Source organism: Hyposmocoma kahamanoa, unplaced genomic scaffold, assembly GCF_003589595.1.
Source record: "Hyposmocoma kahamanoa isolate Upper Pololo Valley unplaced genomic scaffold, ASM358959v1 93, whole genome shotgun sequence".
NCBI lineage: Eukaryota > Metazoa > Arthropoda > Insecta > Lepidoptera > Cosmopterigidae > Hyposmocoma > Hyposmocoma kahamanoa.
Genome location: NW_020654810.1, coordinates 20,755,357 through 20,768,127, shown reverse-complemented (window position 1 = coordinate 20,768,127; position 12,771 = coordinate 20,755,357). Strand labels below are relative to the sequence as shown.

Sequence of the window (12,771 nt, the reverse complement as noted above, 5' to 3'; positions counted from 1 at the left end):
TCCTACTGTATAAAAGACAGCGAAATATCCACGCAGACAGGGTTCTGACACTTGAATTGCACTTTTTGAACCTTAGACTATTTATTATTTATTTTATTTATTCCTTTATTTTTTTCTTTCCTAAGTAAGTTTTTAATCTTAATAATATCTAAGTTTTGAACGCATACTACTTGCTGTCACTTTTGTGTCACTTGCTGTATTGATTCACCTCACCTCTCCTGTCCTCGATTACTGTCGTGTGTTTAGAACGCCCTTTTTTCTTCAATTTTTTGCGAAAACCCAATAAAAGTTGTTAAAACGTCATGACTAGTTCCGGAGAACAGTTAACTTTGGCGAAGGACATAAAAAGAGCTATCGAATTGCTTGAGAAATTGCAACAAAGTGGTGAAGTGCCTGCTACAAAGCTTGCAGCTTTACAAAAGGTGTTACAAAGCGATTTCCTGAACGCTGTACGTGAAGTTTACGAACATGTGTACGAAACGGTTGATATACAAGGTTCGGCGGACATACGCGCGTCGGCTACAGCGAAAGCAACTGTGGCAGCGTTCGCGGCTGCCGAAGGGCATGCTCATCCTCGCGTTGTAGAGCTTCCAAAGACAGAAGAAGGTCTGGGTTTCAATGTTATGGGTGGTAAAGAACAGAACTCCCCCATTTATATCTCTCGTATCATCCCTGGCGGCGTAGCTGACCGCCACGGAGGACTAAAAAGAGGAGATCAGTTACTATCTGTCAATGGAGTGTCAGTTGAAGGCGAGAACCATGAAAAGGCCGTGGAATTATTAAAGCAGGCTGTTGGATCTGTAAAATTGGTAGTGCGTTACACCCCCAAGGTTCTAGAGGAAATGGAAATGCGGTTTGATAAGCAGCGAACGGGCCGGCGGCGTCAAAATTACAATTAAAATTTATGTTGTGTGTATTCTAATTTGTTTGTTGTAGGAAAAATATATTGCATTATGAGAGATCTTCAGTAATATTAACAAATCCTTAGAAATAATGCTCAAGAAGTTGAAGAGGAGAAAATTAATTATTTCAAGTTATGTGAAGAGTTATTCAGTATTTTGATCTCGTGAATGTATGAAAAATTATGCACCGAGAATATGTTAACCAAATTAAAAATATAGGCATCTTCACTTATGTTTAATAATTGGTGCCAATGTTGAAAGTTGCAAAACCATTAAAATATCACTGTTCTTAATTCTTCAATTTGAAAAGGTCTCAACACTAGTTTTACACCTCTATAATTTAGTGAAATTAGATAATTAAGTGCCTATATTAGTTGATTGGTTGAGTTATACATATTTTATAACTTTAAGTATTATTGTTGATAGTGGAATGACTACTTTAGAGAAATAGGAATTATAACATTAATTTTAAGAAAAGCTGCACTGTATGTCAATGTAGCTAAGAAGCACTATTCTTTAGAATTATGATTGCACCACACTTGGGTTAATAATTATCTTGATTGTTACACTTAGAGCAAATTTATATTTTATTTCGGTTTAAATCTTATTAGCATAAAGCACCTTAAAAAAGTTGCAATTACAAGAAATAAAAATCAATATACATATTAATTACTTTTATTTACATTTTATCATATGAGGATATGATGCCACTTATCATCACAATGCCATGTGACCACTGCATCCACACTATATGCTGATATAGTGTTTCTTATTGGTATGTGAATGACAAGTGGTATCCACCCATAAATTAGCACATGATATATCAGTTAGGGCCTCTACATTTTTCCAACATACTTGTCAACTTGTAGCTGAACTAATGTTTCTTCTATAATGGATGCTGAAAGGTGACTCAACAACAAAGGGTCCATAGACACACGATAAGAATATATTTCTACCAGGAATCAAAATTGCCAAAATCAAAGTTTTTGCCCTTCCTAGGTTTCTTAGCTGGAACTTCTTCATTTTTGGTAGATTTGCCACTAGTGCTAGCAACTTGGAGATTAAGGTACTTCCCTACTCCTTCTCTGAACACTTTTAGTGGTTGTTTTGTTGCTTTCTTAGGCTTAACACCTGGTCCATTTTCCTCCGCTTGTCTTTTTAATTCTTCTGCTCTTTCTTTTGTCAACTGCAAATAAATTTGTAATGGTCTACATTTAACTAAATTACCAGAAATTTAGTAAATTAAAAATCAAATTCGTGTGTTTCTCAATGTAGACTACATTAGGATGTAAACAATCTAAAATATTGATTACCAGTTCTTCAGCTTCAGCATAAGGGTCAACAAACACTTGAGCAACTTCAATAACAATGTCATGTATGGGCCGATCCTTGTTGTCCACTTCAATTTGCTCCATTGTGGTAAGAGTGTCCATACCGCCAACTAGCTTGCCAAAAATCGTGTGTTTGCCGTCTAGTTGTTTACAGGAACGGAATGTTATGTAACTGGAAAGTGAATAATGTCTCGTTTTCCTAATGTGATTTTTAAAAAGTTTCAAATATATATTTTTTGAAACCAAATGTGTCAGTTGAGCAATGTTTAGTTTCATGATAGGATAATTTGATCAGTCGCACTTTAAGATATTATACAAACTGTCATTCTTTTGATCTGTGGTATTTTACAGAATGTAACTGATAGAATACTTATACAATCCACAGCCACAGTTGTGTCTAAAGTTTTATAAACATACAATGTAAAAAGGTTAAAGTACATTAGACATTTATAAATAACTTACAATTGTGACCCATTAGTGTTAGGCCCCGAATTTGCCATGGCCAGTACGCCTCGTCCAGTGTGGTGAAGGTTAGGTCTCACTTCATCCTCAAATGGCTTCTTCCATATCGACTCTCCACCCAGTCCAGTGCCTGTTGGATCACCACCTTGTATCTAAAAATAAACAAAATTTCTTAAAGCACATCCTTTTTATAAATATTCATTGTCACTTACTAGTGACGTAGAATTGGAATTATAAGATTTCTTAGCTAAGTTCATCCTTATTTAGATGTTAATACCAAATAAAAATATTTACCATAAAATTTCTAATAGATCTATGGAATTTGGTCCCATTGTAGTAACCTTGATTGCATAGTTTGATGAAGTTATGACATGTTTTTGGAGTGGCGTCACAGTATAATTCTAAATTCAGCGGACCCACATTGGTTAACAGTCGCACGTAACCTGGCAATAAAATTATAATGGTATTTATTCACGGTTTTGTATGTCCACTTAACAAAGAGCATCAATTCAAAAAATTTCACAATGTTCCATTATTATTTTGTATTATAGTGGTCCTTGGTTGTAAATTTATTCAAAAGATCTCCAATGACACAGACATTACAAATTGAATAACACACCTGACCTTTCTGAGCTGTCTGGTGCAAGTAGATCTCATGACCACTTTTGATTCTCAACAACTTTTAATAAGAGGAATAATATGAAACCTTTCTTTTTAACTCTGTCGTAGACAACATCATCTTCACAGACAATGGCAGCCTCGTGTACAGTCTCGGGCGCCATTGCAGTTGACGTGAAACCCGCTGCCACCATACCCGTAGAGTAGTGCGCTGCATTAAATTTGTCTGCTTTCTGGCAGTATAATGATAATAATCAACATTATCAACAGAACATTAATTTATAAGTTGATGAATTTAGGAGTGCCAGAATATTTATTATATTAACTATTAAGAATTTTGATACTCCTTTTGTTATTAAATGTTTGGACCCTCTTATATTGTTGTAACTTTCAATAATATTAACTTTAAACAAAATAACATAAAATAAACCCCATTCCTATTTCCTTAGCTTCATCAGGCAATTTTGATAACTTTCATAAACTCTATACAGCTTACTACCATCCCAGTACCTCTTTCTTAGTTTCCTTGACCTCAGGAGCTTTGTACTCTCTCTCTAGCTCTTGTAAGATATCCCTTGTCTCATTTGACACTGTCTTAAGCCTTGCGTGAGGGTCCTTCCTTAATGCTATTTCCTCTGTAAACATTCCAAACTGTAGATGAGTTTGATTACAAGGCATATTTTCACTGTCAATTTTTCCACTATTCTGTAATGCATACTTTTCATAACAAGATTAATATATAAACTTATTTTACTGGGTGTTGAAAGCCATAAAAAATTTATTAGGAAACAAATTATATTCCTCAGAATAGAGGTGACAATGTTGTACAGATGACTGAATAAATTCAAGAAGTTGTTTATGCCTTTCTGCATGCAAATATTATTCACAACTTACATAATGAAAATAGGCAACCTTTAATTACTTACCCTCAGTTTCAACTCGTAAATTATTCTTAATATGGTGAAAAAGCGAAATATTAAATTTGTCTAAGTTTTGAGGATCCTGTATTGTAATGATATCAGATCTAGCAAACGGGGTATCATTGACCAAATCCTTCCAATTTTTTCCTTTAATATTGAGTTGTTCAACAGCTTCATATGAATACACATTGCCACTGGTTTTAATTGCCACAATGAAGGAATTCTTCGTGAATGGCTTGAAAAGAACCGGACAGTGATAGTTTTCTTCTGCATTTTTAAAAAAATTCAGTTTCGTTAAGGATTTCACATCAAGTTTCTGGAACAAATAATGCCTAATAGAGGTAATTATCAAAATAAAAACTTTACCCATTGCATTATTATTACAACTGTTTCTTGTTGAAGTAGGAAGATATTACAGGCACAAACTTGCTGCAATCCTGATAAATATATTTCACCTCTTCCACATGCAATACACTATATTCAAGTTAGTGTTAGTTTTTGTTTGTTAGTTAGTTCACACTACTATATAAAAATAATAAGGACATAAGATACAGGTGTAAGGGCAATTTGGCATTAACAAGTGTTAAAATCGTAAGGGCTAGTGCATAAAGGTCTAATAAAAAAATACTCTTTTCAAGAAAGTCAAAACTGTAGATGAGTAGCAAATAGAGAAAGCAACATGCATGCGAAGTGCCCTGATGCAAGAGCCAACTATAATAATAATTAGTTTGCCATTATGAATGCGGCTTTAGTAGTTTATCTCTGACCAATCATGTGAGGCTGCGTTTTCTCAGTACTAGGCATAGATTTAGCATGGTACTAGGTCGCTAACTAAAAAGGTATAGTAAAATAGTTTCATACATATCTGCTTTCAGATAATTGTTTTCTTTTTAAATAATATTTGGTTTTTACTTACTTTCCCAGTGACAGGGTTGACTTTAAACTTCTTTACAAACTGAATAATAGCCTGTAACTCAAAGATATTGCCATCAGCATCGCAATAAGGGTCGTCAAATGGCTGTAGACACAAACAACAGTGGTCGTATGGCAATCGTTTGAAAGTCGTGTCTTCTTCCACTGCAGTACCTGATCTTTTACCTCCATACAGAGTGGTCCATTCTGTGTACGTCAAGTACCTAAAACAAGTAAATTTTTCATGTATTACAATACAATACGAGAGACGCTTTGAGGGTTTGCAGAAAAGAATCTACTCACATTTTATCCTTTTGATGCTGACGTTTACCCATTGTGCTGAAGATGTATTACTAATACTTAGAAGAAATTCACGCTTGGTAAAATAGAATTAACTGAGAAAATGCAAGCAACAAGATAATCACAAAATGCAATACATTCGTAGGACGCGATTATTAAATTTCTAAAGAGCAATCTAATATGATAGAAAGTACTCAATAATCAATTAATTTAAGCAACTATCTCTTTTCATTTTCAAATTCTCACCATTACCATGCCAAAATACTTGTCTTAATTCATTTGTCAAAACATCATCACTGCCCTTTTTCAGTTTCCAATTTTACCTTTTTACAATCTATTTAGGAAAACTTTGGAGTAAATGTAATTTGTATATTATATCATGTGATTCAATGCCTATGATTCAATGTTTTAAAAAATAGTCTGAAACGCAGTTGATCTAATCATAATAAAACAATGATTTAAATTATTATTTTGTTGCTGACATTTTTTAGTAGTAACCAGAACAGTTGTTATTGGCAATATACAAATTGTTTTTTTAAAACATGTCGGATAGCGGTTGTGCATGTATCGTGAATTTCGTTAATTTTATGTAGAAAATAACACTTTTTTCCTTTAGGCTTCTCTAAGTAAACAGTAATTTCATAATTCTAAGTAATAAAGTACTTGTTGAGTGGCATATCGAATATTAAAATTACATACTTTCCCGTTGAGCCTGTGTGCATTCCGTGAGTTCTAGCTAGTGGTTGGTTGTTTGTGTTGGTGAGGGCGATGAACAAATTGAGAAAATGTGGTAGTGGATTGAAGCTCTGAATTCTACCGGCTCACTGAAAAATACTCGCATTTCCTACAAGGTACCTTTACATAGTAATAATATCATCACAAGGTGTAGTGGTGATTTCAATCCACGGGAAAGTAACAGGGTGCCTTTGCGCTTTCCAGTGAGGAGCATCTGATGCGGAGGTTCATCCATAATTATATCATAAACCAGGGGTCTATTAAGTTGTGGATAAACTTCCCGTTGTTCTCTTTGTTGTGTCTCGTGAAAAGGTGTTTGCGTTCAGATGGTTGGTGAATGAAAAAAAAATTGTAAATTATCGTATAACGCCAGCCCACAAGATGGCCGACTGTTATTCGTAAGGTACAAATAAATCTTTATTCCCTTACATTTAGTCACAGTTTTTTGATTATTCTCCCTAGCAGACATTTGTAGAGCTGTTGTGATGTTTTATTTGAGCGTGCGGTGTCTCTTGTAGTCGTGCATAGAATGTCTCGTGAAGTCTTTGTTCTAATGGTCTTGTGTTTTTGCTGTAAAAAAAGTATATTTTGTTTTCTTAGTCATACATTATCGAAATCGTCTGATTTTCGGTTCATTGTCAACCTCATGATGTGCAAATCATTCACAATTAAGCTACCTCGGTGACATGTATTGATTTCAGTCATGTCAATGCACTTTTAGTTTGTTTGCTCACACATTTCACGCTAAGGTAACAATCATATTTATTTTTGGACATGATACTTTTGGGAGGTTGTAATTCGTGTAACAGGGGCATAATTTGGGGCTACATTGTGTTTATAGGCATGCAAAATCATATTTAACCAAGTGAAACCTCATTCATCATTGTCACGTGAGCTAACTAGCTTTTTAACACTTGCTTTTTGTGTAGCGGAATGAGTTGTTTGGTGCTTTTAGATAATGTCCGGTGCATCTGGTTCGTCAGGGGGTACGGGACGTGGTCGCGGCGGCGGGGGATCCACCGGCGCAGCTGTTGACAACAAACCAGAAGCAAAGGAAAATAAACCAAACCCAAAAATGTCAAAAGCACTGGGTACATCGGCTAAGAGGATTCAGAAGGAACTAGCAGAGATTACATTAGACCCTCCTCCCAATTGTAGTGCAGGCCCTAAAGGAGACAACCTCTACGAGTGGGTGTCGACTATTCTAGGACCACCTGGTTCAGTTTATGAAGGAGGCGTATTCTTCCTTGACATCCACTTTTCACCAGAATATCCATTCAAACCTCCTAAGGTAATTCTACCATTGAATTTTAAATGAAATAAAAACCTGCTTACTCTTTTAACTATCTATATTAAATCAAAATTTCATGAACACATTTTTACTTTATTCAAAGTATCATCATCATCAACAAAGAATGCAAATCTACTATGCACACACTCATAGCCCCGTACTAAAGAAACTAGTGAAATCTTGTAACGAGTGGGCCATGGACCCACACATAGGTAGACAGTCGCAAATTACACCTAAACTCACAAGAGAAATAAATGTAGACCATAAAGAAAATTCTCTCAGCTTGGGAATCGAATTCAGGACCTCTACATGGCAGTCCAGGATGGTAACCGTTCCACCACCGAGGCAGTTTGAAACAAAAAAGAAGTTCCCCCACTGTGTTGCTTGTGATAGTGACATGCCACATTATGACTTTAGCATAGCAACTAGAACTAGAAACCCATGTACTATAGCAGTGCTATGCTAAACTCTTAGAGTCAAGTTACACTGAAAGAGCAGAGGCGCACAGTGGCTATAGGAACTAACATAGTGCCTCTTTGTATTTCTATACAAGTCCCGTGCCACCTTGCGGCTGGTCGCATTGCCACACTATACATTCTATCACTTCAAATCAATTAGAACTTTTTTCTTAGAAGACTCAAAATGTTAGGTAATACTTTGCGCCTAAATGCTCCTTCGATCGCTGTTCTTTCAGTGTGACTTGACCCTTAGTGTCGAGTTTATTTGGTCGAGTTCAACAGGTATCATTGTGAGAATAGCCCTAGTGGGAACATTTAAGATTGTATATAGGGCTTTAAAAATAACAGTGAAAAAAGAGAATTGAAAAGAGAAACATCAAAAAAATTGTATTGCAGGTAACATTCCGAACTAGGATATACCACTGTAACATCAACAGCCAGGGTGTGATATGTCTAGATATACTCAAAGACAACTGGTCTCCAGCGCTGACAATATCCAAGGTCCTCCTATCAATATGTTCCTTGTTGACTGACTGCAATCCTGGTAAGTATTTTCCAAAAAGTTGTTTGTCATTGTTTGGTTTTATTCACAGTTATCTGTTCAGAGTCTGTATCAAACAGAATCTATTTTAATTATAAATGATGGACATTCATTAATTTTAATATCTATTTAATTATTATGTGGATTTCTTTTTTAGCACTTGATATTTTTTCGCTGTTCCTGTGTTCTATACCAGATTTATGGCCTGCCTATCCATTGTAAAATAAAACGAATAGGATGGTAGAAGGGTAATCACCAGATAATAGCAAAAAAAACCAAGTATATTAATAAATTTCAAGAAAGTAATATACATAGAGTGGATATTACCCTTATCTGAAATCCGGGTTATTATTTAGTTGAAACTATTTTTTTGGATCTAAATCGCGTATATATGTTCTTTTTTTTAAAACAAATCAACGTTTCAGACCAAAGGGTCTGAAACGTTGCAAAGGCAGATCCCATAGTCAGGACTGACTGTAAATCTAGAATGCGAAATGCCTATTTTGTTTTAAGTTTTACCCTTTACATTTGGTAATTCTGAGATTTAAGAGAAAGGTATTATCCACTCACATTAAATATATTCTGTATATATTTAGATATATTTACCAAATTCAATATCTGGTAAACACGCAAACGATATTGAACATTTTTAACCATTTACGCCGTCAACTAATTTGTATTCGACGATTATATTGGAAGGACAGTAATCACTGGACCATGCAAATGTTTGCCAGATTGTTTGCAATAAAAATATATCCCTAAATCATTCTCTGTTGCAAACCATACGTTATTTGTTTCATAAATGCGAAATTTACGGGCTCCATGTGTATCTTCCAGCGGATCCACTTGTCGGAAGTATTGCAACGCAGTATCTTCAAAACAGAGAGGAGCATGATCGTATCGCACGCCTCTGGACCAAGCGTTATGCGACATGATTGCACTGCCACCACAAACCGCCAATATGGAACAACCTAAAGTATCATACTCAGTACCATTTTGTTCTAAAATCCATCCTGTTCACGTAAATATAAGCTTACAATATTATCGAGGTATCCATTGTGTGGGTTTTGCGACAAATACTATTAGGTATAAAGAATGTAGACTACTGTAATTTAAATTCAAGTTACGTTTTGATCACTTGCATTGTTGAATGTATAAGGTTACATTTTTGCTCACCACTTTGTAATTGATGACAATGACAATGTGCATTAGCACTACTATTTCTGGGGTTAAAACTATTTCATCAACCTTACATAAAAGTTTAATGTTATAGGAACAGCAGCTGTTCATAACAAAATATGTATTATTGAATTTATGTTTACAGTAGTTATGTAAATACATGTGTCGCAAAATACCCACGTAGTTTATACGGCTTATTAATGTTTAGTTGCAATTATCGTGATGTATTTAATGTACTGCTTGGAATGGTCTGAAATGTATTATTTTAGGGGACGGGAGTTTTAGTTAGTTACAAATTTATGGACTTTTGTTAATGGTTCTAGTTCTGTGTTTTACGGTATGTGAAGATGTAAGAAATAATCTCTTTAAATAGGTGATTTCAATACAGTTTTAGATCCTTTAGAATTCGGTGTTCTGAGATTCATAGCATTCATAGCTCTTTTCTAGAATTTATTACATCTTAACATGTGCTTATTATTAATCTTTAAAACATAATTACAAACAATAAACCAACACTTATGTTGGTTGACTACCACCGTGAACGAAAATTGAAGAGATTTTCTTCTGTTGTGATCTTCGTGTAGACTTTTTCTTTTTATTACTGGTGAACTTTTTGTTGATTGGCTCAAAAGTACCTAGAGTCGTGAAAATTGTAAAGAAAAAATCTAACTGCCATTATCATACCGTGTAAACACAAAATAAATAAAATTTTACTATAGAATGTGTATTTAGCTATAATATCAGTGAATTGAGTCAATTTTACCGCGGAACTGCGACGATCTCAAAGCACTCACTAACTGTTACTCATTTAGAATGTGGCGACTGTGCGAGACCTATTTATGATTATAATTTTGGAATAAATTACATTGTCTAGTAGAATTGTTTTTGATTTCAGGATTGTAAGTCATTTATTGTTGTATATTAGATGCTTTGATTAGAAGATATGACGAGCAATATCTATTAATTTCTCATAACTAGCCTAACAGGATTGTTTTGACACTGTCTGTACCAAACACGTCTTTACGTAATTTGAGAAACAATGTGAGCGCAAATAGGCGCATATTTGCGCCTGTCTGTCTGTCTGTCTATGACTGTCTTGAGGTAACCAAGCCCTGACAATATTTAGAGGATATTGAAATTATAGTTTGTTTAATGGGGTTGTTTTAGCTGTTGGGCTGTGAAACCAAACAAGACTTAGCTGGAAATTGGAGATGTAGTAAAATCAAAGCGTAGTGGTTTTAATGTGGGGTTTCTGAAAGTAACCTGGGAATCGGGATCTATATAAAAATTTGCTTGGCAACTTATAGTAAATTTAGACCAGAGGATTTTTTATTTTAACGTCTTATTTTTCAATTATTAGATGTTATTAGCATTATATAAGGCCTCTTAAGCCTTTATATACGGCTTACGAATGTTTTGAGGTGGCAGGGATTTATTCATTATTTTGTGACCTATCAAAATAAATTTGTATAGAAATGTGTTCTAAATGGGCGCTAAAACATTCACCATTTTATTTCATTTTCCATTAGGCTCAATTTATATTGCGGCGGAACGGAATGGAAGCGAATTTTTGTAACGATATTGAATTTATATTCAATTTATGTTATAGTCAATTGTGTAACGTACAAACTAGATTCGAGCCAAAATCTTCCGCGGAATGCGCGAGAATTCTCGACTATTCTCATTATTCGAGCATTCTCATTATGCTACAATGTACAATATCGTTACAAAAATTCGCTACCATTCTGTGCCGCTGCAATATGAATTGAGCGTTATTTTTTCATTTTAGTTTGACGACTTGAGCAATTAAAAACAGTTAAACTATGAATTCTTAATGTGTTTGTTAATATTGTTTAATTTTAAAAGTCGACGGCTGTCTACGTCAGGTCTAAAGTGAATTTATTTATTTTTATGATAAAGCCACGCAAATGCTCATTTTAACTGCGATTACCATTGACTTACAAATAAATGGACGACGGGTCTAATACAAAAACCACGAAAAAAATGTCCCAAGTCAACCTATTCGAAATTTAAATTGTAATGTCATCGCAGTATCGCGCTGTCAGTAGAACAAATGAAGACTAAAGCGGAGTGTCGCGCTCTGTATACGATTTTAGCGCCTTACAAGTGCGGACACTTTTTAGCGCGGACCCGACGTCCATATAATTGTAAGTCAATGGCGATTACCCTTTATAATATTGCAAATTATATATTGTCAAATAAATTAATTGTTAAAGAAACGAAATTCTGACAAATGCTTCTATGATCTATGTATACATGATGTCTACAAACTATATTTTCGATGCGAGTTTCAATACAACGTGAAATTCACTACTTGTGTACATAAACATGTTCGTCCGCACATGAACTAACTGCCTTTGTTTACTTGATCTTGACTTGTAAACATATCAAAAATGTAATAAAACATTTTTTCTGTAAGTTCCTTGCGATCTAAGCTCGTGCCAAAATGTGGGCACTGCTGGCCTTCGCTCCAATATGACTACTCCTTATTATTCCGTTCTAGAATGTAAACAAGTTACTAGTTGTAAGTACTTTACTGTAATGTATGTCATAACCGTAATTATTATAATAGGATCTTAGTTATGTAATATTTTTAGTGGAGAGTGTATGTATGTCGCGGTATATGAATGTTTGGACTGTATGGTGATACCGTTGTAGGAATTATTACAATTGATAAGACAAATAGTCGATTTGTGATTTCAATTTTGGTGAAACTGGTGCTGTGAAGTTCAAATGCCTGCGACATACTGTGAGATAATGTTTATTGGATCAGACATACTGACATATGTGATTTTTTAAATTATTTTATAACGTACTGTGAATCAGTGTGTTGCGCGCATACAAACGCGACAGATGTTCCTCTAAACTTCTTATTCACAAATTCATACCCCTTGTAATCATCTTTTGTTACAATTTACGTCATGGTATAAATAAATAGGCGAATAAAATTGTGTGTAACTAGGACATACGCAGTTTCATTGTAAACCTATATAAAATTAAAAAACGGTCACTGATTATACAGACTTTATTAAATTATACATACCTATAATTAATTTGAAAACATTACACTGATCTACTCTTTAATGAAATGCGAATCTAAC

At 34.5% G+C, this 12,771-nt stretch overlaps 3 protein-coding genes across 6 annotated transcripts; 2 read left to right on the top strand and 1 right to left on the bottom strand.

The window, feature by feature from the left end:
• The first annotated feature begins 211 nt into the window (after positions 1–211).
• Positions 212–1,513, top strand: LOC113237457 (protein lin-7 homolog C). Its single transcript, XM_026473941.1, has one exon. The coding sequence runs from the start codon at positions 303–305 to the stop codon at positions 897–899; it is 597 nt and encodes a 198-aa protein (XP_026329726.1). The 5' UTR covers positions 212–302; the 3' UTR covers positions 900–1,513.
• A 293-nt stretch (positions 1,514–1,806) lies between these two features.
• On the bottom strand, positions 1,807–5,480 carry LOC113237136 (RING-type E3 ubiquitin-protein ligase PPIL2). The gene is made up of 9 exons (XM_026473431.1): positions 5,449–5,480; positions 5,150–5,369; positions 4,240–4,549; positions 3,824–3,948; positions 3,402–3,546; positions 2,990–3,138; positions 2,696–2,847; positions 2,216–2,405; positions 1,807–2,088 (listed from the first exon to the last, which is right to left on the bottom strand). Exons 1-9 carry the CDS (start codon positions 5,478–5,480, stop codon positions 1,855–1,857), a joined length of 1,557 nt encoding a protein of 518 aa, XP_026329216.1. The 3' UTR covers positions 1,807–1,854.
• A 651-nt stretch (positions 5,481–6,131) lies between these two features.
• Positions 6,132–11,178, top strand: LOC113237138 (ubiquitin-conjugating enzyme E2-24 kDa). Of its 4 annotated transcripts, none has more exons than XM_026473433.1 (4): positions 6,132–6,296; positions 7,136–7,471; positions 8,326–8,473; positions 9,308–11,178. In XM_026473433.1, the coding sequence occupies exons 2-4, from the start codon at positions 7,139–7,141 to the stop codon at positions 9,403–9,405; spliced, it is 579 nt and encodes a 192-aa protein (XP_026329218.1). In that variant the 5' UTR covers positions 6,132–6,296; positions 7,136–7,138; the 3' UTR covers positions 9,406–11,178. The 4 variants fall into 4 exon arrangements, with proteins under 4 accessions (XP_026329218.1, XP_026329219.1, XP_026329220.1 ...); XM_026473434.1 differs by having other exon boundaries at positions 6,134–6,296; positions 7,164–7,471; XM_026473435.1 differs by lacking the exon at positions 6,132–6,296 and adding an exon at positions 6,510–6,583 and having other exon boundaries at positions 7,164–7,471.
• The last annotated feature ends 1,593 nt before the right edge of the window (positions 11,179–12,771 follow it).